The following is a 25778-nucleotide window of genomic DNA, read 5'->3' on the forward strand; positions in this document are numbered from 1 at the left end:
TACTCTCTATATTATCAATTGATTTTAGGGAACTTTAACGAAAAGCATCCGGTACTGTTCACTTTAACGAAAAACCACATTTTTACACTAAAAAGTCAATCATGGTACTATTCACTTTACTCTTTATTTTGTCCTTATCATTAAAACTCAAAGTTTTCAAGCCCTTTTAAATGTACAATTTAACGAATCAATAACATTTGTACAAAAAACTTATGTTTTTTTTTGTATAAAAAAAGATGTAAAAAAAAGATGTACGTACATATATAATATGCATATTAGACACTAATTTACTAACTATAATTTTTAGTAGGGTGGCCTTCTGTTTGAAAGAACGTAACTATATTTGAAGAAGTTATGATGTCAAATACTATTTTACATTCGCAACTTCAGTTTATATATAAAGAGAAATACCTAATTAATTGAATCAAACAATCGACGGCAGATTTTGATGTGTAAAAAAACATATATCATTGTGGATCGATCCACTCAAAGGGATGGACACGATGATTCCATTCATATGGTATCCAGAGTACACAAGAAAAGAAACTATCGAGAAAACTCGTAGACGAAACAACGAAGCTTGAAGATAGCGATGAAATTATACAGTTTCTTGCTCCCTCTTTTCTCCTTCGATTCAAAAACTAAAAATAAAAAGACATGTAACACAATCATCAATTCTTCGTTATGATATTTTGTCTTCCGTAGCTTTAAACTCAACTCTTGTTTTTCACTCTCGGATTAACCATATGAATATAGACTATCATTTTGTTCAAGAAATGGTTCAAAAGGCTGATTGTTGGTACATTATATTCCCACCGATGATGAGGATGCAGATGTATTAAGAAAGGGCTTGCAGAGTCTTGTTTTTGTTCGTCGTTGCACGATGATGAGGGTGATTTGTTGGTACTATATAAACTCAATTGTTATGAGAATTGCAGATTCAGTTTTCAGTTCTACCAGAATGGGAAGAAAAAGACTCAAGTCCTTATACAAAGACAAAACAGATCCTTTCAAAGTCACAAAAAGAAGAGCTCGAACTGGTTACATTCCAGCCTTCCATCGGAGGATAAATTAGAGTATACAACGAACTAACTTAATATAAAACTTTATTAAACAAAGAAATATGGAATTGTCAAGAATGCTATATGAACCGAAGATGCTACATCTTTGACTTCAGTAATTCGGATGGAAGAGGCCTAAACCCAAACAATACACCTGAATCTAATTATTATTATTTTCCAACACGAGATTCATCTCCTCTCAAGATTCTGTGACACTGTTGTGAAGCTTAAGGGGGATGATGCTATCTTCATAACTAGCAATCAACTTCATTGGTCCTTCTGGATAGTCATAGACAGAAGGCATCCCTGTAGGAAAAGTAAAATCAAGTGTCCTCTCATGTTTGCTCTTCATATTATAAAGATAATATTCAGGTGGGGAGTCATCATATCCCGGTGAAAATCCAAACACAGTGACCTCAAGCAGTAGGTCATCACCTGCGCCAATTGTACCGAAACAATCAAGTTTCCACCTATCATGGTATCGTCTCACTGTCGACAGTACGGGAATAGTTTCCTTAACCCACACATGGTTTTGGTAGTCCTTCAAAATCCATAACGGGTTTTGTTTCTGCGAGTTGTCAACAAACACTCCCACACATCCTCCCACTTCAACTATAGGAAGATCCGGACTATAATCATTCCATTCCCATTCTCTAGTATAATCATACTCCTGAGGAAGCGGAATAACTCTGAATGCCTCGTCGCCGAGGTCAAATACTAATATACTTTGACTCTGCTCGTGTAGCCAGTGGATAGCCCCATGAAGACACACACTTCTCCTGTCACTTCTCATGTCAAAGGGGGGATGTTGGAGATCAAAAGGAAGATCGCCAACGTCTACTTGTAATGGCCTCCATGAATAATCCATACCAAGTGTAAAAATATTCAACGTAATAATAGTATCCTCTTTTTCATCAAAACCCAATAAGATTTGGAGAACCTTATACTCGTTTGTAAATGGACTGAACCCAATGTAATATGTCGGGCATATCTTGCGGTCGATTTTTTCATGGGGCAGTTGGATAGACTCTCCAGTGGAAGGATTAGATATGGTAACAGGGCCATCACCATCGGATCCAATAACCAGTAAGCCATCCAAACTTCTTACCCCGGAGTAATAATATTTCGGTTCAATATCAATGGTGGAAAGGCGGGTGGCGGGTGTTAGATTCCCTTCTTGGTTTAGTTGGGAGGAGAAGAAACGATCCCCCTTCCGTAAAAGGAGGTTAGTAGTACCCTTGCTGCACTGAAAGTTGCGGTAAGCAGTGACAAAGGAATGGTGGCGGATGAGAGAGGACCATGACTTGCATACGCTGCTGCACTGCTTTATTAAGAACTTGGGAGGTAGCCTTGGGAGTATATGCGTGAATATGATCTCACTTGGGAGCTCTGGTGTTGGATGATCATCAACTTCTATGTCCGTAACTCTATATTTTTCTTCCTGTATTAAGCATTGTTGAGATACATAAAAAAGCTCTATATACATATATATGTATGTATATATGGGTAAAGTGCGATTGACTCTCTAAATTATTACTCCAGTTAAAATGATCCTGAATTATTTTTTTAATAAATTAACTCTTTGAACTATTTAAAATCAGCCAATTAACCACTTCCGTTTAGATTCCATCCACTATTCTGTCAAAATCAAGGGTAAATTAGTCTTTTCATCATCAATTTTTACTTGTCAGTTATAATCACCAATAAAATAATGACACGTGGATACACAATAATTTAAAAACTTATAGCATAATAAAAAACATAAAGAAACGAAACGTTTACATAGCAGACCATTTCACATTGTCATTACACATTATTATGTGTTTACCTACATGTCATAATTTTATTGGCGATTATAAGTGACATATAAAAATTGATGATAATAAAAAACTACTTGCCCTTGAATTTCATATTGTCCACTATTCTGTCAAATTCAAGGGCAAGTAGTTTTTTTATTATCATCAATTTTTATATATAACTTATAATTACCAATAAAATTATGACATGTAGGTAGACACATAATAATGTGTAATGACAATGTGAAATGGTTCGCTGTGTAAACGTCTCGTTTCTTTATGTTTTTTATTATGCTATAAGTTTTTAAATTATTCTGTATACACATGTCATTATTTTATTGGTGATTATAACTGACAAGTAAGAATTGATGATAAAAACATTAATTTACCCTTGAATTTGACAAAATAGTGGACAAAATCTAACAACAAAGGTTAATTGCCTTATCTATATATATAAAGTGAGCACCCTAAAATGATGAAACATTCAAAATACCATAAATTGCCCTTTAAGAATTTCATAAATTACAATTGAACCAAAAGAAGCTAAAGTATTTAACCATATTTTTATTTTGAATGAATTTAATATTTAAAATTATAGAAAAAAAAAACAAAACCTCTCACGTTAGTGAGTGGTTTTACGTCTTTAATTCATTTCTTTTTTAAATAATTTTTTTTAAATATGTAAGTTAATTATCTATATATATAAAGTGAACACCCTAAAATGGTGAAACATTCAAAATACCATAAATTGCCCTTTAAGAATTTCATAAATTACAATTGAACCAAAATAAGCTAAAGTATTTAACCATATTTTTATTTTGAATGAATTTAATATTTAAAATTATAGAAAAAAAAAAACAAAACCTCTCACGTTAGTGAGTGGTTTTACGTCTTTAATTCATTTCTTTTTTAAATAATTTTTTTTAAAATATGTAAATTAATTATTTAAATAAAAAATACAAAAAGGTCAATTGCTACACGCCATGTGGCAAGATGTTAGTTTCAAATAGTTCATGGGGTTAATATACCAAAAAATATTTTAGATGTCAATTTCAACTGGAGTAAGAGTTAAGGATCAAACGACAAGAGATCATTAGGATTAGTTACGAGACCCATTCCACAATGAACTTTAAGGATTTAAATCATCTATTTTGTAAGCTTCTATTTATAGGTCATCCTCACAATAATTTAATTCAATTCAAAACTATTTGCCTATTTAATTATTACAACGAAATTTCTTTGTTCCTGAACAAATAATCATGCTTCAAAAGTTTAACCGCACAAAAGAAATTAAAGAGCAAATTAGACGGATGAATTTAGTTGTCAAGAATTGATCAATAAGAAACCAAAAACTTTGAAGAAAAATATATGCAATCAGTCATAAGAAGAAAAGCTAAGGTCTGGACTCTCGATCTAGAGAGAGAGAAAAGCTTAGAAAACGCACGGCAATTATATTATATTTTAGACTTACCAATTCACTGCTCTGAAATTTTCTGACCGGCATCAATAAATATCTAGGACCGACCGATTCCCGGCTCGACCCATCAAGAAACTTCAAAAGTCTCGACGGTCTCGACCCATCGAGAAACTTAAAAATTTTCTGAAATTTTCTGAAAGGCCTCCAGCCTCGACGGTCTCGACCCATCTAGAAACTTCAAAAGGCAGATCGCAGTAGCTAGTGGCAAAGGGGAAATCAATAGTGTATATGTTCTGATGCGTTTGCTAGGGTTTCCCTGGTATTGCAATATTAATAGTAAAACAGAAGCAATGGGCCTACCCATCGGTTTCATTTGGAGAATTGGGGTTCTTAAATTATGTCTATTCATTGTATATTGTGTGGTTAAAAATTATTTTAAATATTTTTATTTTAAACTAAATATGTATAGTACTTGACGAAAAATGACCGTCAAATATACGATAAACGGACAAAATTTGAGGATTCTTAGGATCCACATAAAAATGATGGTCATTTGGATCTTTATGTTTCAAATTCATCAATTTCCGTCCCTCGTCTATTACTTTGGTCATCAATGTTATCCTCACCGTCCGGCTTTGTTACAAAATTTTTAGTACGTGATGTGGTACCTAAGCAATCAAATTAATCTAACAACCATACAAATAGAGTTGAAAATCGGGTCTTAAGTGCCCATTTATATGTACATGAGAGTTTTGAGTAATATTTTTTTTTTCTTCAAACTATAAATTTTGTTCAATTAGTCATCAACATAGTTTGAGTCTATGCTGTCATACACGAGTTCAACACCTTTCACTATTATGGTAAAGGACCACTTACGAGTTTTGAGTAATATTTGAGTGGGATATTGTAGTCTTAAAAAATAATAATAATAATAACGTAATATAATGTTTCTTTTAAGAGAAAAAGAATATATATATCACGATAAAAAACAATAAAAATGAAAGGATGTTTTTTTTTCTTGTTGGTATGTCATTATAATATCTAGGAAAAGATGGGATGCAGATTTTCTCCGGACCAGTCCCATGGGGATCTCCGGACGGGTTAATATCATCTATTGATACAAATGAGACTCTCTTTCTGCTCCTATCTCCCCCTTCCTTTCTTTTCCCCTCAACTCTTCTCTTTCTCACTTTGAATCACCCACCGCCACCTTTGTCTTCTTTAATTTTCTTCTTCCCTGGGCACGGCTCTGCAGCTCATCTTCGCTAGGCACAGCTCTGAGCTCAAAAAATTTCATATTTCTACAACTTAGAAAGTAAAAAAAGGACGCTAGTCGGAAACAGGGAAGGTACTAAATATACTCAATTGTAATCAGAATTGCAGATTCGGTTTTCATTTCTCTCTATTTTCATGTTTGAGAAGTTGAATATCAGGGTATGCAATGAATTAACCGAATATAAAACTTTATTAACAATAAAATACAAACTGTCAAGAATGCTATATGAACAAGGCTATATCTTGATTGTGTTATTTTTCATACTAAACTACGAGCTTTATTTATAAAGAGCAAAATCTAACAAACCCTAATATTAAGATCCAAACAATACAATAAATCTAATTATTATTATTTTCCAACACTGAGATTCATCTTCTCTCTAGATTCTGTACAACTGTTATGAAGTTTAAGGGGGATGATGCTATCTTCATAGCTGGTAATTAACTCCATTGATTCTTCTCGATTATCATAGACAGAAGGCATCCCTGTAGGAAAAGTAAAATCAAGTGTCCTCTCATGTTTGCTCTTCATATTATAAAGATAATATTGAGGTGGGTGGTCATCATATCCTGGTGAAAATCCAAACAAAGTGACCTCAATCAGTAGCTCATCACCTTTGCCAATTGTACCAAAACAATCAACTCTCCACCTTCGTTTCCTATCATGGTATTGTCTCACTATCGACAGTAAGGGAATAGTCTCCCTAACCCACACATGGTTTTGGCAGTCCTTCAAAATCCATAATGCTATATTTTGCTTCCGCGAGTTGTCAACAAAAACCCCCACACATCCTCCCACTTCAACTATATATGTGTAAAAGTATAGGGAAGATCCGAACTATAATCATCCCATTCTTGTTGAGAATATCGCATTTAAGAATGAGAAAAACAAGAACAAAGTTTGGAAATCGAAAAACAAATAATCACGATAAATAACACCGAGAATTTACGTTGTTTTTTCAATATATGCCTACGTCTACGGGATAGCAACAATAATCTTTCACTATATTAATAATGAATACAACTAATAATCTTATCAAATCTCTAGAATTAAGAACTTAATGATAAACCCGAAAGAACAAGAAATACTCTTTTTATCTCTTTTCTTTGTTATGGATGCGTTTGCTAGGGTTTCCCTGGTATTACTGTATTAATAGTAAAACAGAAGAAGCAATGGGCCTACCCATCGGTTTCATTTGGGCTTTTATAGTTAGAGCAGCTCCAGCCCACCTCTTTTTGTCGGGCAATTGGGCAATTTTTGCACCCCCCCCCCAAAAAAAAGCAGCTTCAGCCAATTGAAAAAAGGGCCCAAGCCTGATGAATGAAGCACTCATGCAATTTGCGCCCAATCTAACGCTTGAGTGTGATCTAACGTCACGCTGACATTAGCATAACGTCGGTTATAAGCAAAAAAAACTTTTGCATCAAGCACGTGCAATGCACGTGCGTGATGCCACGTCAAGAGACAGAGAAGCCTCGTGGGGCTCACGCTGCAAGTTATCGAACACGTGGCAAAATCTAGACCATTGAATTAAAAGTGATTGTTGTGCCCACGTGACACGATCTGTTACATTGAATTGAATAATTAACATTTATACTAATTCAGTTAGTTAAAATTAAAAAATACAGAAAAAATTTAAATGTAATTTTTAGATGTTGACACGTGACTTAACGAGATTAGTTAAAATTTTGGTTAGAAGATAAAATATAAATAGAAAAATGGGAAATAATTAAATATATCCTACCTAACCACTATTCTGAAAAAAAATTTGTAATTTCGAATAATGATACGTGTCGTGATAGAATTGATTTTAAATCCTATTCAAAATTAAACATAATATCATATTTTAATTTTAAAATTAATTTTTAACGTTAATTGCTCGAGCAATTCATTACAGAGTAAAAATACACTCGAACAATTCCTACTCATTAAGACAATAATTGTGCATTTGCCCAATTGCCCAATTGCCCAGACAATTATTACCCTATGCGGTGAAAGTGCTCTTAAAAGCTTAAAGGGGCTGTCCCAACTCCCAAGACTTGTCATACATTCATTCCCAGTATTTTGAGGAAAATACTCAGGTTATTGAAAAAAACCAACACAAACCTTGCATAAGTTTAAAAGAAATTTAGCCACTCTTTTATAGCCAATTGATTTAAGGTAATATTTGAATTTTCTACTATGATATAGAGCGAACAAGTTTGTTTACACGTGATTCACGTAACTCAATTAAAGTTGTACGTGTGTTAAACTTAAAAATCTAATATACATGATGATGTGTGAGAGAAGAGTTGAGAAACATATAATTTAAAGGTGAAACCTCAACTTTTCGAAGTTATTCCTATTACTATATGCAAAGACGGATGACTTTTTTTATTAACAGCTAGTTGGTGTAGGTTGAAAATCTAACTCTCCTCCCTTCTCCTTCCTTCTAGTCCTCTCATTTTTTTTCTCTTTCTCTCGTTATAAATAAGTCAACATAAAATGTTGACAGACTTAATCGTAAGTGTTGAAATAAGTAAAGACTGAAAATGAGAAGAAAAAAAATGAGAGAGGAGAGAATCCGAATCGAGACAGGTAACTTGTTGCATAGGCAGTTCAAGATTTTACCTAGCAGACCAAAATCCAAAAGCAATAGACAAAGAGATGTTTTACCTGCAAATATTCACTTTAATATTCTAATATTCTAAAGATTTAATCGAAGCAAGCAGAAAATCAACAGTAGCAGCTAACAGTGGGAAACAGAAGCAAACGGACCCGATGCCTTTGAATTAACTAGATTTTATAATCCACTGCCAAGTCCGGTCCTTCCGCTGACACAAGCACTAATAACCCTGAAAAGCTTTTTCCCACCCTACTAATAACTATACATACGTACATCCAAAAGTGCTTATTAGCTTAAGTGCTTTCACGATCGAGCTCTGACTCTGACCAGAGCAAAAAGGACTAAGGACAAAGGAGCAGTTGCTATTCACAAGAAGGAAGGAGAAGAACTTTGAAGAAATTGGTTGGAGCTCGGAGAGAAAGGAGAAAAGCAGAAGCAGAAGCTGTTTAAGAGAAGAAGGAAAGAGAGCAAATGGGAAGTGGGTTCTTCCGGCTTATCATTGCCACTTCACTGCTGCTTACACTCTTGGGTTTGTTTTTCTTTCTGGGTTCTTCTTATCTATCTCTGTCGTTTTTGCTTTCTTTCTCTTTTCATGGGCAATGTTGATGATGGTATTTGAAGTGCTTTCAACTGGGATTTCTTTGTTCAAGAAGTGATTTTTCTTATTGGGCTTATTAGTTATTAGGATCTTTGTTTTCACCAAGTGCTTTTAGAGAAATTCACACACATTATGCACACAAAAAAAGGAAAATGTCGAATGTCGGTGCGTTTTCTTGCAAGTTACCACTTTTGCTGCATTATTGCTCATTTTCACCTTTTTTTTCAATATAGTGTGTGAAATTCTAAGAATTTAGGAGGTTAAAGTATTCAAGTTTCCATATTTTTTTAAAGAAGAAGAGTCCCTTTGTCTTCGTTTCTTAGATTAGATTAAAATATCGCTCAAATTATGATAAAAATTTTTATTTAAATTTTATTTTGGTCAGCTAGGTATATTAAGTTAAGGAGAGATGCTTAGGAGACCCTCAAAAAGTGAGACTTTCTATAGATTCTCAGTTTTTGACACAATGTTTTATAATGTTAACACGAGAAGACACGTTAAACTGTGAGGTGTCATGAGAGTCCCACTTTAAAAGGGTCTAGCATTTCTCTTAGTTAAGTATTTTTCAATGTCATCTAATATACTTGTTTGGAAGTTGGAACCTTATTTATATAGATCTTAAAGGGGCAATGCCAAATTAATGAGTTTCATTTTTAAGGTCCTCTACTATCTCTGCATCTTTAACCTTTTTTTCCCTTGTGGGTGGGATTTTGGGATTTCCATTTGGACAGAGAATGCAATAATTGAGCTTTTGGGGACCCTATCTTGTCTTGGCCATATACAATATGATATGAAAGCAACAAGTATAATACGCTATGGTCAAGTGGAAAGTATTCAAATTTGAAATTTCGGCAGTTGGAAGGGTTCATTGCTGATGCTGCAATTGTTCTTGAGAGGAAGCGATTATTCCGAATAATTAATGGATTTTGACATTGTTTAACTATCACTAGGAATTTGTTACGGGACTTGGTAATAGGGTTTCGGGTTTAATGGTAGACCTTGGCTGGAAGACCACTATCTGTTGATGGTCATACGATCTTTTCAGTTGGTGTTTGAGTATTTGAGTTACCGGACATTTTTGAATTGAATGAGTTTCATTTGTTTGAATCTTGTTGATCTTTGTGACAGATGTTTGCCGAGGAAGTACCATTGGAATTTGCTACGGTAGAAATGCTGATGATCTTCCGACGCCTGACAAAGCAGCGCAGCTTGTGCAGCTCCATAACATTAAATATGTTAGGATTTACGACTCCAACATACAAGTTCTCAAGGCCTTTGCAAACACTGGCGTTGAACTTATGATTGGGGTTCCAAATTCAGATTTGTTGGCGTTTTCACAGTTCCAATCCAATGTAGACACCTGGCTCAAGAACAGCATCCTGCCTTACTACCCAGCGACGAAGATCACATACATAACGGTTGGAGCTGAAGTTACTGAGAGCTCCAGTAATATCTCTGCCCAAGTAATGCCAGCCATGAGAAATGTCCTCACAGCCTTAAAAAAAGTTGGTCTGTCTAAGAAGATCAAATTATCAAGCACGCATTCCCTCGGTGTTCTGTCCCGATCATTTCCTCCCTCAGCAGGGGCCTTTAATAGCAGCCATGCGTCTTTCCTGAAACCGCTGTTGGAATTCCTCGCTGAAAACCAGTCACCCTTCATGGTTGATATTTATCCATACTATGCTTACAGAGATTCTCCAAGCAATGTCACTTTGGATTACGCTCTATTTGATGCATCGTCAGAAGTTATTGATCCAAACACTGGTTTGGTATACACTAACATGCTTGATGCTCAGATTGACGCTATATATTATGCGCTGATGGCCCTGAATTTCAAAACAATCAAAGTTATGATCACTGAGACGGGCTGGCCTTCAAAAGGATCGCCTAAAGAGACAGCTGCAACTCCTGATAATGCACAAACTTACAATACCAATTTGATTCGCCATGTCATTAACAATACTGGCACTCCTGCAAAGCCTGGAGAGAGGCTGGATGTGTACATCTTCTCTTTGTTTAACGAAAATAGGAAGCCAGGGTTGGAATCTGAGAGGAACTGGGGGCTATTTTACCCAGACCAGACTAGCGTCTACAACCTGGATTTCACTGGAAAAAGTTCGGTGGATATGATTACGGAGACTAATGTTACCAGTTCCAATGGAACGACACCGACATGGTGCATTGCTTCGAGTAAGGCTTCTGAACTCGACTTGCAGAATGCCTTGGATTGGGCTTGTGGTCCTGGGAATGTGGACTGTAGAGCTATTCAGCCTAGCCAGCCTTGTTTCGAGCCAGATAATACCGTTTCTCATGCATCGTACGCATTCAACAATTATTACCAGCAAAATGGGGCTACTGAAATTGCTTGCAGTTTCGGAGGAACAGGGATCAAGGTCGATAAGAACCCAAGTATGTATTCACGGATCCAAACTCCGCTCTTAAACCGGATTTCTTTGACAGGTCTCGCTGAAAACTAACTAATTTCCTCTGTTTGTGCAGGCTATGACAACTGCATCTATATGACTACTGGGTAAGCTTTATATATAAGAAAACCCTACGGATTCTGTTTGTCAATGTTGCCCTCCATATTTACCAAGCTTTTCTTGTTTGTGACTTCTGTACAGGAGCAACAAAACCGTGCCAAGTAATACGACTGCAATATCTTCTACTTCTTCCTCTTCCACAATGTGCGGAGTTCCGGTGTGGATTTTTAGTTGCTTTCTGGTGACTTTCATGTCATTACTTTCCCCGGAGACCAGATAATGGCAGTTCTTGTATTCCGGTGATTAGTGTAATATGCAGGGAGCGGCGTTGGTTTGAAAGTTTTTGCCCCATTTTCAAGGGGAAGAATGTAATTGCTGAACATCAAACTGCTCCCCAAGTTTTGTATGATAGTGCTTCGTCTTCTGAAGATGCGATCCCATGAATCATATTTTTGCACGCAATCGATGCAGCTACGATATACATCCGCGATGTGTCGCGGCAACAACGAAGTTTCATGAATCGACAACAGTTCAACGAGAGGAATTAAAATACGCTTTCAAGCATTACAATCGTAACTGTGCCTGTAACTTCGGCCACCATCACCTCAACTGATGCCGGAATTTCACATATGCATATTTCATCGACCCGACGCTAACACGGCTTCCCCTGAATCACGGATGCTACACAGATTGCATCGACTCGATACTAACACGGCTTCCCCTGAATTTTCAACGGTGTTACACCGGGATCATATCTTGTAAACAAAGAACCATTCACTGAAAACCGGAGAAAAACCATGATAGAAATACAATTTCTATAAATTCATGCAAATCAATTTGGCACATCCATTTACTGAAATCCATTGGGCAAGCACCTCACTTGAATATCATACAATACAAATCATCAAAGAAGTACAAAGACAATAATACAAGACCATTAATCATCATTTCTCAAGCACCAAACTTTGTTTCCAAACGAGGTTCCAACGCTAGCAATACAGGTAGTTCTTCTCACTGCAACAAAACAATTCCGGCAGACGGGTTAGGATGCGCAGATGAAAACTTCTATAGAAATCGAGAGGATTTTCCCTAAGTAAAAGCATAAGAGCTTGCGTAAACTAGGATACACCGTGATCGTATCCCAAGCCAAACAAACAAGAACATTTTTTCTCACCACTCTTAAGCTGAGAGCATTACCACCACATTAAGTGTTGTTGGATGAGTTTAAATTTTGAGATTTGTATAACAAACAGAGTAAATCACACTCATCCAAAGGGGATTAATGTGGTGTAATGATCACCCTTTCTTAAGGACGGCAAGCAAAAATGCACTCCTGGTCAGGCACTGAATCTGCATGTATTATAACTTTTCCACACAAAAGTGCTTCGTTGGCTTGTAGCGACATCCTAGTTGTAGGTAAGTTTCTCTCGAGTAAAAGAACAAACAACATACCAAGGTATTTAGAGACCCTGCTCAATGAGATAATCCCCAAGCCTCTCAACAACCATGTTGCATTGGCCAGGAGTCATCGGCTCGTCATAAATCCCAATCAGCAAAGCCATTGTGCTCTTCTTGACAGTAACACCACCAGGGCCCTGAAATTAAAGTGACCAGACCCCAATCAAAAACCATGAAAACAAGAAACTAGATGGAAATACGCACAATTAGAACCGGCTACAAACTTTCAATAAAAAAAAAAAAAGTTGAAGCGATGAAAATTAGAGTGTTTAGGATCACGAATTCTAATCAAAAACCAAAATGCATAGGCATTGTAAATGTTGGAACGAACGAATCAAATTAAGCGATGAAAATTACCTTCTTTCCTCGAATCACAACTCCTGGTTCACCCTGGATGACCATGTATTTGGTCCCTCCAAGATACAACCCGGTCGGAGCAAGTGAGCCCGGTTCATTGAAGTCATTCATAACGCCAGTCACCTCCTCAGGCTTCAACTAATTATCCCAAACAACAACATCCAAAACACTAATCAATCAATAATCAAGCACTAATCTTTATCAAATTATAACATCCAACGATTCGATCAGATGAAAACCCAAATCATAGATCGCAGAAATGGATTTGTTTACTGATTCAAACTCTGACTCGCCCACCAAAATCCAAGATTTAAGCAAGATGGGATCATAAAAATTGAAAATTTGAATTGTTATTGTGAGAAGAGAGTGAAAAGAACGATGGGTACCTGAGGGAAGGTGGCACTCTGGGCCCAGACGCTGCCGTCGTGGCCGATGATGGCGGCGGCGGAGAGGTGGTTGCCTTCGATTTCGCACATCAGATGGTCGTCGACGTACGTTTGCCACGACATCTTGTTGCTGTTTTTTCTGAGGTTTTGTGTGTCTGGTGGGATTTGCTGCTGAATCGGAGGTTTTGGGGTGTCTGCGGAGGAAATTCAGTTCTCGTTTCAAGCCTCAGTCTTCTATGCTCAACAGCCAGCGTTCAAACAACGCACGCTGCTTTTAAATATTTTTTTTTTATTTATTTTTTTTTTTTTGTCTGAAGGGTGAATCCCTTTAAATTCAGAATTTTTTTACCTTTTTTTGGTCGGATATTTTTTTCTTATAAAAAAAAAGAATCAGGATATATCAAATGATTTTTCCCTCTAAAAACACACATATTTAGGAGATATTACGTGTTTAATATACGCATATGGTTGAAATTTGTGTGATTATTATGACTCGTTTGAATGATATTTCTAGAGAGTTAAAAACGCTTCTTAAAGAATAAAAACACTTTCATTTCAAAAATAGTTGTTTGTCAAACATTTTAAAAGTGTTTTGGATAAGAAGCGGAAGCACTGAGTATTTTTTTTGCATACACCGCTTTCTCTTAGAAGTGTTTCCAAAGGGAAACAAGAGAAGCACTTGGCCTGATTAAGGAAAAATTTTATATGCCTAAACTACTACTATTTGTTAAATTCACAAATCCAAAATATCGCTAACTTCCACAAAACCTCAGACCTGCCTTTAGACTCTCCATCACTTTCTTCGAGTTGGCATTTGATCTCTCATAGATTTCAATGGCGGGATTGAGATCCATTCTTAATCTCTGCGTCCAGAGTCAGTGGATTGAGAGATTCGGACTACTCAATTTCAATTTTACTATCCCAATTAATATATCACACTAATCCACCTCACAACTCAAAAACTTAAACGGTCCGAATTTCTTTCTCCCTCTATCAAATAATCCGAATCTCTTAATCATCAAACTTCCAACACAAAAATTCGAAATGAATCTTATTCCTCAACAACTACCCTCTTCCACCTCTTAGATCTCTCCGAGTCGACCTGGATCTTTTTTTTTTTCTCAACCCTAACAGTTAACTTAGATTTCTGTCCTATCACTTTCCCAAAGAAGTCCTTTTTCTTTTTTTTTATTTGGAGATATTCCCTATGATATGTGAGGACATGCAGCAACTTACAATTCTGAGGCCCTCTTATTTCTTAAAAAAAAAATGGCAATCCATGATCGTGGATTTTCCCCACCATTAAAACAAAAAAGATGACAGGTATTCCCTTGCCAGCAAAACCATTAATCAAACACCAAAATGGGAGGATGTCTTCTTTGAAGATCAATGGTTGCCACCTAGCAATGTGGCTTACAAGTGTATCAATGATTAAGAAAGAACTTTGATGTAACCGAGATATCACATCTGCAATATCTTAAGTCTATTATGCATTGTCGTATGAAAAAGTTAATATGATTAACATGTCTTATTGACTTAAAATATCGCTAAAGTGATATTTCTGTTGTTGATAAGTTTCTCTCGTCCCGTGGACACGTCATTCTTTATATGCAAGTAGTTTTATGATTAATTATTGTACTAAACGTGTAGAGCACATTCTCATATGTGCTGGCAAGCTTTTGCCAGGCAAAGAGATTCTTTAAGAAAAACTACAAGAAATTAAGGAAAATATATAGGGAGAGAATAAAAGGATCAAAAAATATATCATGAAAATAGAGTTTATGCAATTTAAACAATTTCAAACACCAAACAACAGCTTTTAGTCCTTGTCACATGGTTATTGTCTGCACCAACTTCACCACCAGTTTTTAGGGTTTTGGATGAAGGAGATGCAGACTGGGAACCAAAACCCCGAAACAAAAATAATAGAAAAATAAAAATAAAATCCAAAATTGAAATACTAGGAGATGATGAACATGGTATAATATTAATTAGCCTACAGGCCCTGATCAACGAGGTAATCACCCAACCTCTCAACCACCATGTTGCACTGCCCTGGAGTCACTGGTTCCTCGTAGATTCCGAATACTAGAGCTTGCCCAGTTTTCTTTATGGTGATTCCTCCAGAGCCCTGCGAAACCAAAGTACGAAGAATATCTTAGTCTAAAACTTGTGCAATGAATATGTGTAGTCCGACTATATGGAACGGACAAAAGAACAAATTGTTGATATGAAACCGATAATGCATCAATATCATTGAGCAAACAAAACGTAATGACATGTTATTGATACATTATCGACAATATGAGAGGATCGTACCTTCTTGCCACGAATGACAGCGCCAGGCTCTCCCTGGATTACCATGTACTTTGTGCCTCCAAGGTGCAAGCCAGTTGGAGCAAGGTGACCCGGTTCATCGAAATCCTTGTTGATACCAGTCATCTCCTCTGGCTTAAACTGCAAGTAAAGATTGATATATAATGTTCCCTAAGTAAATCCACAAGCACATGCATTTCTGTGTGAAAGAGATCAACCACAGATTCACAATGCTGCATGGAAACAGCTACATTGAACACCAACCAACATACAATAAAGACGGCAATATAAGTATATTATGGCGTCAAACTATGAACATGTAGTATAATCACGACGATTTATGCTTGAATGTGTGTTTCGATTCTCAATATGCCAATATAACCATATATTGTTTGGCAACATATTTCTCTAAGAAACCACTATCCAATGATATTTTGAATATATGGATAAGATGAAGTAAAGCATGTAGTGCAATTATATTGAACACCAAATACATACAACGAAGACGATGTTAATATACTGTGTTGTCAGATTGTGAACGAGAATAGTAATCATGACGATTGAAGCTTCAAGATCGTTTCTGTGTACAGTGCGACCAAGTATTATCCAGAAACACAAGTCCGAAAAGAAAGCACAAAGGGAAGCATGCAAATGGTGAAAGGTGGAGCGGGGTAGGGTTGGACCTGAGGGAAGGAAGAGCTCTTGGCCCAGACGCTTCCATCAAGACCGATGATGGCAGCGGCAGTGAGATGCTGTCCCTGGCCGTCAATGTCACACATCAAGTGGTCGTCCACGTAGGTCTGCCACGACATTTTCGATTACCTCGATCTTGTAATGCAAGAGTCTGTCTTCTGTGTTCCTTGTGGTGCTGTTCTTTGTTGTTATACGGGTAGCTGTGAGGATTGTTTTCTGAAGGAAGAAGTGATTTGTCTGTTTGGTGGAGTTATTAATGTTGTGGTTTGGTCACTCCATTGGGGTTAGTTTGAGAAAGCAAATTATAAACAGAGGGAGGGGAGAGAAATGTGGGGGGAGAGAAACATGGATCTCATCTGATGGCTCACCTCCCTTCTCTCTCAATCCTTCATATTCCATGCTGCCACGTGTCGCTTTATCCTTGGTCTTTGCTCCACTTTGACCATTTTCCTCTGTTTCTGTTGGAGAAATATTGCTGTTTCTCCCAAATCTCAATTTCTCTCCAAATCCATCCATCACACTTTTGCTCTCAAATCCAGTCTGAAATTGCCAACAGAAATGCCAATTCCCTTTCTTTTTCTCTCAAATCTCCAAACTATCCAAAAAAATTGTATAACAAAGAACTACAAGTTGTTTAATGTTGTAGTCCGACTCTGAAATATAGAAAACACGTAATTGTCATTGTAAGCCAATGGAATGTATGAACATACTATGCATTTTCGACAGTATCCTGTCTATTCTGTAATGAAGAAAAGAACGTCTTACACCAAGAATTTCTAATTCTGGTTGACAATTTGATTATCATACATCATCTGTTGGATCAATTGGTAACAAAATTTTGAGCTATCGTATTTAAATTCAAACATATGGTGCACCAAGAACGAAAAATTAGTAAAAAAATTTCTCTGCATCATTGGCATTCATAGTAACTTACACACAACTTCATGAGTTCAACAAACTACGAAAATGTATCCTCAATGGGGAAGGAATTTGTTTCTACATTTGCAACAATTAGGGCCCTATGATTAAATTGCTTCCTTTCTGCTTGTTAGTTTCGGCCTCCACAAAAGTGAGAAAGTTGAAATGATTGGAAAAATCTCATCCCCTTTGCAGATCACAATCACTCACTAAGTCGATAAGACCTCCCTCTGAAAGACACACCAGCAGCAGCTGGGGGAGGTGGTTGGGTTCTGCTAGTTGGTGGAGGAGCTCCTATCCTCCATCTTGCGACTATTTTACGTCTGTTCAGTAACAGTTAAGGAAATCTTTATGGACAAACTACCTTCAAGTGAGTACGATTAATTGACGAGTGATAAATCAATCACTACCAAGTAGCACTAAAGCATGGCAATGACCAGAAAAGAGTGACAACCATACTGCAAAAAGCGGACGATTATGATACGTAGACCATGGATGAACTACATTTATTTAGGTATGCTAATGTGGTGATCCAAATACGAAACTAAAACTTGAGTGCAATGAGCTACAAGTAGAATGCAGTAGGCAAGCACGGAAGAAACTAAAGTTCAAACAGATGATATGTGAAGGAGAATGAATAGTAATATGATAGCTTAGATCTTGCATGAATTACTTTGCAACTTAAAAAAACTAAATGAATCGAGTAAGGATACACCCATCTTGGAGTCTGTAATATGTTCTTTCCACCTGCCAATGGATGCAACACAGTCAAGAAGTAAAATAGATGTCCGGCAATGATTCCCAGCAGATCTGGCATAATTGGGGAACCAAAGATGACGTCCAAAGCAAGCATTGCCCAGGGAAGATAAAACGCCTGCAATCACAATATACAGAAATTGCATTCACCAGACATTATGAATAAGTAGATGCAGATAAATTACAAAACAGAAGCACCCAAGAGAAACTTTGTATGTATACCGATGTCCGTACCTTAAGTTGCACGAGACCATATATGTTGACGTTGGCATTTGGAAATTCTCTACTCCAGACATAAACAAGCATGAACACGAGAGATATCCCCAAGAAAGGAGAATAAAATATAGGGATAGCAGATAAAACCTAAAATTTCAAGACAAGAGTAAAGGTGAAAACAGGAAATATGATTGGCGTAGTGAAAACAGGAAATATGATTGGCATACAATTCAATCACAACACAATCCTATCAAGCTACACTATACGAGACATAATCACAAGCGCAACAACTTCCTTAAGTTTAAAAATTTCAATAGTATATTTCCCTATCAAAAAGAAAGGTTGCAATAGTAGATTGACACTGAACAGGAAGATAAAAAGGATACAGGATGAAGAGTGAAAACGAAGTAAAATCGGCCTTTTGAGTTAAAAAAAAAAATCAACTCCCTTTTAATTTCTAGACAGCTTATGTGATTGTAAGTTAGCCTAGACACCGCAGCAAAACAGACTTGACCTTTCTGAAGAAACAGATTAAAAAGCAAAAGTATGATGATGATAACTGACGCACCAATAATGTCGTGGCTCCAAATATCATCATCCATAAGAAATCTGCTGTTCGTCGATCAAATGGTCCCTTTTCAAGTTGAACTCCATATCTTGCTCTGTGCAATAATTAACATTCTTGTATTAGTGCATGAATAATTATGTTCCATTATTCAAATATCGGTTGATCCAGTAGTTGAAGAAGTACGAATCTGTCTCCCACTAGATAACATGCTGCATTAAAGGGAAAGTTGTATGCTTTCTAAAAGGAGAAGTACCACTAGGTATCCTATAGAACTATTACTTACAGAAGTATAGACTGAAAAAGATCTATTTTCAGTTCATCTGACTAGGTATACTACAGAACTATTCCTTACATCATCAGAAGGCGGATTCCAAAGTTGACAGAGAAGCTTCCAAGGAAAAAGAAGTTTGTAAACAACCTCCAAACCTACAAAGAACAGTGAAGTTCAAAATCCACATTTGATATCTTAACAACTAAGCACAAATCTTATATTCTCTGATGGGATACATACCTGCAAATGTGAGAATACTAGTCTATGCACTAATGCAATACTTTTCCAATCATAAAGCCCCAGTTGAAAGGCTGTCGTTGCAATTACACAGAGGGTACCATAAGCCTTGCTTATGGGTGGCAGCGACTGATACCATCTGAAACAAGCAAATAATATATATGGTTGTAACTTGTGATCGGAGCAACTGTATCTTCAGGGAAAACAATAAGATGCACAAGATAGCTGGATGATCGTACTCAATCAGCGTGGACAGGAGCAGAGCCATTATGAAGATAAAATCACATACAATATATCAATCAAACCTTATATTGTCATCAATCCAATAAACCACTTGTTGCTATGCTAACTTCATCTGGAAGTTATACACCCACAACAATGCCTAACTCAGCAAATCTGTCCAATCCACAATCACAAAAACCCGATTTCTTGGGGCAGCAACTCAAAGTCCTCAGGGCCATGAAACCAATGCAAACACTCTAAAACATTTAATATAACCAACACTAGCATCTCAAGAACTGCCATTTAAGAATTGGGTTTATCATCTTTTCTCCCAAAAATATAAAAAATAAATAAAAGGGTTTATCATGTTGTACACAACACGGTTGAATTCAAGTTTAGGATTCAAATTGCTGCTAAAACATAGCTAAACAAAAACACCATCAAATGCAACCTAGTAAAATTTAACAGCACCAAAATCAAAACCCAATACATAAATTCAAGTATAATGGCAGAAATAACATATAATAATAATCTATGAATCTGAGAACGAAATAGAGAGAAGAAAGAAGAGGGTATTGGAATTACTCGGCAGGAGAAGACATGGCTGAACCACAATTGAAGAAAGCTAATTTGAGCGGTGATCCAGTTGAGATTTCCAGTTCCTAATTGCTCGGTTCGATCATATAACTTCGATTTGAAGGCAAGGGAAGAAGAGACAAAAACGGCGACCCAGAACCGGAAGCTTCCGTAAGGCAATCGCTTTCGCGCACGTTTTTGGGTGAGCTGTTTGGGTGAGCCCTAAGAATTGAAGTTGGGCTGGGAATTGACCCAAAAGTTATCAGCTGGCTATGGTGTACCTGGGACACTGAGCCTACATGTCACTGACCCAAAGGTTAGGAGTATCTTGGTCTGGAGTTCTTGGCCAATATGGGATTAAATTTTCTTTTCCAAAAAAAAAAAAATATATATATATATATATATATGGGCTTAAATTTTCTTTTATATACATGATAAGATTTAGTGCCAGATTCAAGAGAAAATTCCTTGGTGGAAAGATGTATCTTGGTCTGGAGTTCTTGCCTAAATTTATTTCTTTGTCTGTGAGTGGATCTTATCAATTGTGGCGTCAGCGCGACTAAGGAAGAAAGTTGAGATGAAGAAATTTGGACAAAGTCGGTGAATTTTGGTGAAATGGGGTTGAAATGGAAGAGAAAAGCTAAATATGGCCACTAGTTTTGGGTAGAAAAAGGATATATGTGAAGAACGTTGGGGTTCCATTATAAAACTAATTGATAACATGGAGAATAGTCCAACGTTAGTTCTTGCAAGGTATCTCTTTACACCGATGTGTGAATCTTTTACCTTCACATCCTCACACGCCCCTCACGTGTGATCAATTTTCAAGCAAACACGTGGACAACCCAAATTGGGGGACGTAGAGTACGTTTGCCGCTAGGCTTCACACGTGAGCCAACTTTCTTTGATATCATGAAGAAAGTTGTGGCTTCACTATAAAACCAATTAACAATATGAATAGTAGTCTAACCTTTTATAAACCTTTGCAATGTTTCATTTTTTACCGATGTTGAACTTTTTTACCTTCACATCCGCATAATATGCAGCCCCACACCAACTTTCCTTTCCCAACTACCGGGTGGGCAACCGGGTGGGCAAATGCAGTCTGGTACAGAGATTTTTCATAGTTTGGGTGTACAGCTAACCACCTTTGTCATTGAACGAGTCTACCTTTGCGCATCTTCATGCATTTGCCCAGGACTAGACTATTGTACTCTCTGATGTGTGGTGAATTTCAAGCCTAACACGTGGACAATATAATTAGGTGACGTGGGGCACGTGTAGGCGTCGGACTTCACACATAGACCAACTTGATCTGATACTATTAATAAGTTGAATATCAGAGTGCGCAACGAACAATAGTAACAAAATAATAAGAATATTATTAAACAAACGAGAATGCCAGAACGACTGCAAAACTCTAAGAGACTACATTGTGACTAGCTTGTTATTCATGCTAAACTATAAGCTATATTTATAGAGAGCAAAACCTAAAAACCCTAATTCGGATGGGCTAGGCTCATAAACTAACTAACAAACAAAACTCAAATACTAAAATAAACATAAATACTAATATTTTCCAACAGAATAAAGTCAACATAAAACCAATTGACAATATAAAGAGTAGTTCAAGTACTTATAAATACATGCAAAGTAATTGTTTTTTAGGAAACCCAATGTAAAGGGCTTGAAAACTTTGAGTTTTAACGATAAAGACAAAATAAACGGTTAAGTGAATAGTACCATGATTGACTTTTTAGTATAAAAATGTAATTTTTCGTTAAAATGAACAGTAGTACCAAGTACTTTTGAAGTTTCCTTTCTTTTTTTTTCCGGATGTGATCTTGAAATCCACCACTTATAAGATTTAATTTCACAATTCCATTTAAAGCTACAACCCATTGACTAAGAAGAGAAAAAGTTGCATGAAACATTTTATAGGCAGACATCTCTTCATCATACGTTTCACCCAACTGATCATTATGCAGTGGGTTCTAGAGGGTCCTAATGCATGATTAAGAATTAGTTAGTCTTAAATTTCCATAATTTATGGTTTGATTTAGAAGAATATCATCACTGCACCAACTATGGTCCTGGTGGACCAAACCAAACCTACCCAATCTTCATAGGAGATTATACAGTGTGCCCGAATGACCTGTCTGCTGCTGCTGTCAACTTCTTGTATATTAATTGATATCTTCACCAGCAACACCATGCTGCTTTACTCAAATGCTTGCCTATAAATGTTATAAGGAAAAGTCGCCTGAGTTGGTTTTGTAAAAAGACCAAAGGGGCAAAACTAGAACGAAATGGATGCACCATACGCTGTGTGCTACGTTCATGCACTACACGTTCAATACTAGCTAGCTAAGGCATGTGATTTTCGCATCCGGTTTCTTCTTTCGCACTCTCAGTTTCTTCGTATGCACTTTTTATGGATGGTGATTATCACACTTAATTTTTATTTTTCACACACCATTGTTAATTGTTGGTCACTAATTTTCTTCAATTCATTCGATTGGATAACAGAAAATTAAGGGAGATTTGAGAAGTAAAAATGAGTGTATGGATAACACTAGCCGTTTTATGTTTTTCATATCATCTTGTCATCTTGTTTTTGTCTCTTGATTTTCTTTTAATTTATTTAATTCCAAAACTAGAAACAAAGGAATGAATGCAAAACAGGTAAACAGGGGTGTGAAAATTATGATTCACGTGATAGTGGTTTCCTAATGACAACGCCAAAAGCTTTGATAGTAAAGAATTTACTCTCGTCCTCATGATCATGAGAGATCGACTTTTGTTTAGTTTCACGCTTAAATATAAAGAGGATTTGGTTCTAGTGTGCCTTCACATTAAAGAGGAAAGACTCGCGTTGCTACGGACGGATTAATTACATCAGTTCTTAATAAGTGCTTGAAATTAAGTTTGTAAACTCACAAGCCCCATGATGCTTCTTGTCCCGGCAACATAAAGCAAAGCCAGCCGACAGAATGGTACTGTATTGTCAAATATTGTTGTTGCTATTAGCCTATTACTTTTGGCTAATAATTAATTAAGGATGCGGGATTAAGGGTTAGGTTTAATTGGATTAATAAGCTCCGCAATGATAGGGTAGTCGGAAGATAGCTTTGTATTAAAAAAATTAAAATTTAAAATCATGTGATGAAATCTGTTAGGATATAGGACTAAAATTAAAAGTTTTGTTAACTCTCTATTAATTGTTAGCTTATAAGCATCACATATGAGGCTAAAAATATAAAATTTCGTCCACTCTCCATTTTATTCTCATATATGTAACTCACGTGCTAACAATTAATGTAGAGTTGACAAATTTTTTAATTTTGAACCTAAATCCTAACGAACTTCATCACATGACTTTAAATCCTAAATTTTTTACCATATAAGCTATCTTCCGACGCCCTTATCATCGTGAAGACAAATAAGATGAGAAACAATTATTATATGGCTTTATAGGAGTGAAACATTGGAAGCGTAGCGATGCAACAAGCATCATGGTTTGAACGAGACATTGCCAAACAATCAAATGTTGTATACATACACGCTTGCTCCCCACAAATCAATACGTGTACCCACCGGTGACGAATTAGATAAAGTTAATTACGATAAAAAATCATGAAGGTTTAATTAATCAACTAGTTAATCAAGTTAATTACCTGTCTTATTTCTATCGTTTTGCGGTTTGAAAATGCTTCTCTAAAAAGTATTTTTGTTGTTCATAAACATTTTTGTGGGAAATACTTTTTGGAAAGAAAAAGTACATTGAAGTATTTCTTAAAAGGACAAGGATTGTCTGCTCTCTACTTCCGGTGCCCTTCCTGTGCCCTCCTGTTTGTGTGGTCACGGTTAAATTACGTCAACATTTTATATTACTATTCATTTTTGTCTTATTGTATCTATAAAAAAATAATATAAAATGTTGACGTGGCTTAACCGTGACAACACAAAACAGAAGGGTACGGGAAGGACACCGGAAGTGGAGGGCAGACAATCCTTGTCCTTCTTAAAAAATTGTCAAAAAACGCTTTTCGCTATCCGACAACACCTCTATTCATTGTAAAAGCACTTTTAAAGAGTATTAGTGGGATTAGAGAATTTTCCATCGTGTTGTGCCTTATCGCTCTTCACAATAAAATAGTAGCTTGAAAATTTGAAGCTGATTATCAAGTGTTGATGTGTTATCTTGCTCGCCTAAACTATACTAACTCATCATTTCAAATTTCAATAATTTTCTCTCTTTTAAAAAACAAAATAAAATCAAGTAACCTCCCCCACTAGTGACAAAATGGATTAAAAGAAAAACATTCCAAAATGCACCCAAAAAAAACATTGCATATGACATTTAATTAATATTGACACTCGAGAAATTAAATTTCTTTTCTTGGGGCCATGCATGCACCTTGAATAAGACTTAGTTGTGTTGACCATTTAATTTTGTGGACCAATTAGAATTTTTGTTATGAATTCACACCAATCTTTTGTTCACTTGTTCGCATATTGCTAAGTTGGGGCATTTTGTTTTTCTTCAAATTGTCTTTGAATTTAATAAAAAAAATATGCTTAATTCATGAGATATAGGCTTAAGATTGCGTTCCGCATAAAAAAGAGTCTTGTTGGCTTAAGTTACTCTTTTCATGAGATATAAACAGGTTTCTGAACAAATTTTTTTGCTCCTATGACTTATCTAATGACAAGTAAGCAGAAAATAAAGGGAGGGAAATAGTTGAAAATATGAGATGAATATTCATGACGTTTAGTTGTCACTTGTCATCATACTTAATATGTCATAGGAGCAAATAATTCAACACCCAATGAAAGGTTAATAATGTTAATGCGGTCGAAGATGGATGTACTTTCATAGCACGAGAATATTGACACTATATTGTATTGTGTACGAGTTTCATTTTGAGTTAAATAAGGGGGTTAAAAACTTCAAACAAAACTAAAAAACAACATCAAAACAAACAAAACGAGTTTTGAAGATCCCTGAGCAATCATCCATCAACACTATTCGAATCCACATAGGAGGATCATGAAATCTGCAAACCCCAAATTCATATTATAGCTCAAGCTAGCCAAATAATCAGCAACAAAAATTTTTCCTCTAAAAATATGAATCATTTGTCATGTTTTGCTTAATCAAGTTGGCAATGAAAATATTTACACGGAATTTGTCAATAACGGTATATCTGTGTTATGAAAATTGGTCCAATTAAAAACAACTGTCCTGAACGCCGATTAGACGGCGCCAACAAAAACGAAAAGCCACGTGGGGAGCTTCTAGTGCTTTCTTTTATTTCCGGCGAGTGGTTATAAGTCGTTTTGCATAGACAAATGGTCACACAACAGTCAAATCCAATCCAGGTAGTCCAGGCTGGAAAGGGATCCTTTAACCAAGTCCTCTCCTTCAAACAATTTGAGAAATTTTTAATTATGACGGAAATACAGATAGTACATTACGTGTTTTTATGTAAGTAATGAAAAATTTTAATTTTTAAGTTATTAATCTTCTAACACATATAACCCATTATTTATATAAGGACACGT

General features: G+C 36.2%; 5 protein-coding genes across 6 annotated transcripts; 1 reads left to right on the forward strand and 4 right to left on the reverse strand.

Moving 5' to 3' along the window:
- Positions 1–1089: 1089 nt before the first annotated feature.
- LOC103406926 (putative F-box protein At1g26515) lies at positions 1090–4593 on the reverse strand. Its single transcript, XM_070814204.1, has 3 exons — positions 4457–4593; positions 4329–4393; positions 1090–2502 (listed from the first exon to the last, which is right to left on the reverse strand). The coding sequence occupies exons 1-3, from the start codon at positions 4500–4502 to the stop codon at positions 1261–1263; spliced, it is 1353 nt and encodes a 450-aa protein (XP_070670305.1). The 5' UTR covers positions 4503–4593; the 3' UTR covers positions 1090–1260.
- A 3769-nt stretch (positions 4594–8362) lies between these two features.
- On the forward strand, positions 8363–11664 carry LOC114819410 (glucan endo-1,3-beta-glucosidase 13-like). Its single transcript, XM_029087817.2, has 4 exons — positions 8363–8684; positions 9882–11162; positions 11253–11283; positions 11378–11664. The coding sequence occupies exons 1-4, from the start codon at positions 8627–8629 to the stop codon at positions 11514–11516; spliced, it is 1509 nt and encodes a 502-aa protein (XP_028943650.1). The 5' UTR covers positions 8363–8626; the 3' UTR covers positions 11517–11664.
- Positions 11665–12056: 392 nt separating this feature from the next.
- LOC114819413 (profilin-2) lies at positions 12057–13660 on the reverse strand. Its single transcript, NM_001404985.1, has 4 exons — positions 13438–13660; positions 13052–13189; positions 12689–12831; positions 12057–12250 (listed from the first exon to the last, which is right to left on the reverse strand). Exons 1-3 carry the CDS (start codon positions 13558–13560, stop codon positions 12697–12699), a joined length of 396 nt encoding a protein of 131 aa, NP_001391914.1. The 5' UTR covers positions 13561–13660; the 3' UTR covers positions 12057–12250; positions 12689–12696.
- Positions 13661–15199: 1539 nt separating this feature from the next.
- On the reverse strand, positions 15200–16725 carry LOC114819415 (profilin-4). Its single transcript, XM_029087836.2, has 3 exons — positions 16437–16725; positions 15757–15894; positions 15200–15568 (listed from the first exon to the last, which is right to left on the reverse strand). Exons 1-3 carry the CDS (start codon positions 16563–16565, stop codon positions 15434–15436), a joined length of 402 nt encoding a protein of 133 aa, XP_028943669.1. The 5' UTR covers positions 16566–16725; the 3' UTR covers positions 15200–15433.
- Positions 16726–17334: 609 nt separating this feature from the next.
- On the reverse strand, positions 17335–20471 carry LOC103453082 (derlin-1-like). 2 transcript variants are annotated; one of them, XM_029087823.2, is made up of 7 exons: positions 20220–20471; positions 19416–19551; positions 19257–19330; positions 18905–18998; positions 18355–18483; positions 18078–18238; positions 17335–17687 (listed from the first exon to the last, which is right to left on the reverse strand). In XM_029087823.2, exons 1-7 carry the CDS (start codon positions 20234–20236, stop codon positions 17567–17569), a joined length of 732 nt encoding a protein of 243 aa, XP_028943656.1. In that variant the 5' UTR covers positions 20237–20471; the 3' UTR covers positions 17335–17566. The 2 variants fall into 2 exon arrangements, with proteins under 2 accessions (XP_028943656.1, XP_028943661.1); XM_029087828.2 differs by lacking the exon at positions 18355–18483 and having other exon boundaries at positions 20220–20397.
- Positions 20472–25778: the final 5307 nt, after the last annotated feature.

This window comes from Malus domestica, chromosome 02, assembly GCF_042453785.1.
Source record: "Malus domestica chromosome 02, GDT2T_hap1".
NCBI lineage: Eukaryota > Viridiplantae > Streptophyta > Magnoliopsida > Rosales > Rosaceae > Malus > Malus domestica.

Excerpts from the sequence above, each read along its gene's own strand:
- LOC103406926 (XM_070814204.1), bottom strand. The coding sequence starts at position 4,502 with ATGGGTCGAGACCGTCGAGGCTGGAGGCCTTTCAGAAAATTTCAGA. Across the intron at positions 4,394-4,456 it reads GCCTTTCAGAAAATTTCAGA|GCCGGGAATCGGTCGGTCCT; the intron begins AAATTTTTAAGT and ends TTGATGGGTCGA. Across the intron at positions 2,503-4,328 it reads AATTTCAGAGCAGTGAATTG|GAAGAAAAATATAGAGTTAC; the intron begins GTAAGTCTAAAA and ends TGCTTAATACAG.
- LOC114819410 (XM_029087817.2), top strand. The coding sequence starts at position 8,627 with ATGGGAAGTGGGTTCTTCCGGCTTATCATTGCCACTTCACTGCTGCTT. Across the intron at positions 8,685-9,881 it reads ACTGCTGCTTACACTCTTGG|ATGTTTGCCGAGGAAGTACC; the intron begins GTTTGTTTTTCT and ends TCTTTGTGACAG. Across the intron at positions 11,163-11,252 it reads CAAGGTCGATAAGAACCCAA|GCTATGACAACTGCATCTAT; the intron begins GTATGTATTCAC and ends CTGTTTGTGCAG.
- LOC114819413 (NM_001404985.1), bottom strand. The coding sequence starts at position 13,560 with ATGTCGTGGCAAACGTACGTCGACGACCATCTGATGTGCGAAATCGAA. Across the intron at positions 13,190-13,437 it reads AGAGTGCCACCTTCCCTCAG|TTGAAGCCTGAGGAGGTGAC; the intron begins GTACCCATCGTT and ends TGGGATAATTAG. Across the intron at positions 12,832-13,051 it reads TTGTGATTCGAGGAAAGAAG|GGCCCTGGTGGTGTTACTGT; the intron begins GTAATTTTCATC and ends CTTTAATTTCAG.
- LOC114819415 (XM_029087836.2), bottom strand. The coding sequence starts at position 16,565 with ATGTCGTGGCAGACCTACGTGGACGACCACTTGATGTGTGACATTGAC. Across the intron at positions 15,895-16,436 it reads AGAGCTCTTCCTTCCCTCAG|TTTAAGCCAGAGGAGATGAC; the intron begins GTCCAACCCTAC and ends CTTTACTTGCAG. Across the intron at positions 15,569-15,756 it reads CTGTCATTCGTGGCAAGAAG|GGCTCTGGAGGAATCACCAT; the intron begins GTACGATCCTCT and ends TTGGTTTCGCAG.
- LOC103453082 (XM_029087823.2), bottom strand. Across the intron at positions 18,999-19,256 it reads GGAATCCGCCTTCTGATGAT|AGCAAGATATGGAGTTCAAC; the intron begins GTAAGGAATAGT and ends ATTATTGCACAG. Across the intron at positions 17,688-18,077 it reads TTACAGACTCCAAGATGGGT|ACGTAAAATAGTCGCAAGAT; the intron begins GTATCCTTACTC and ends GTTACTGAACAG.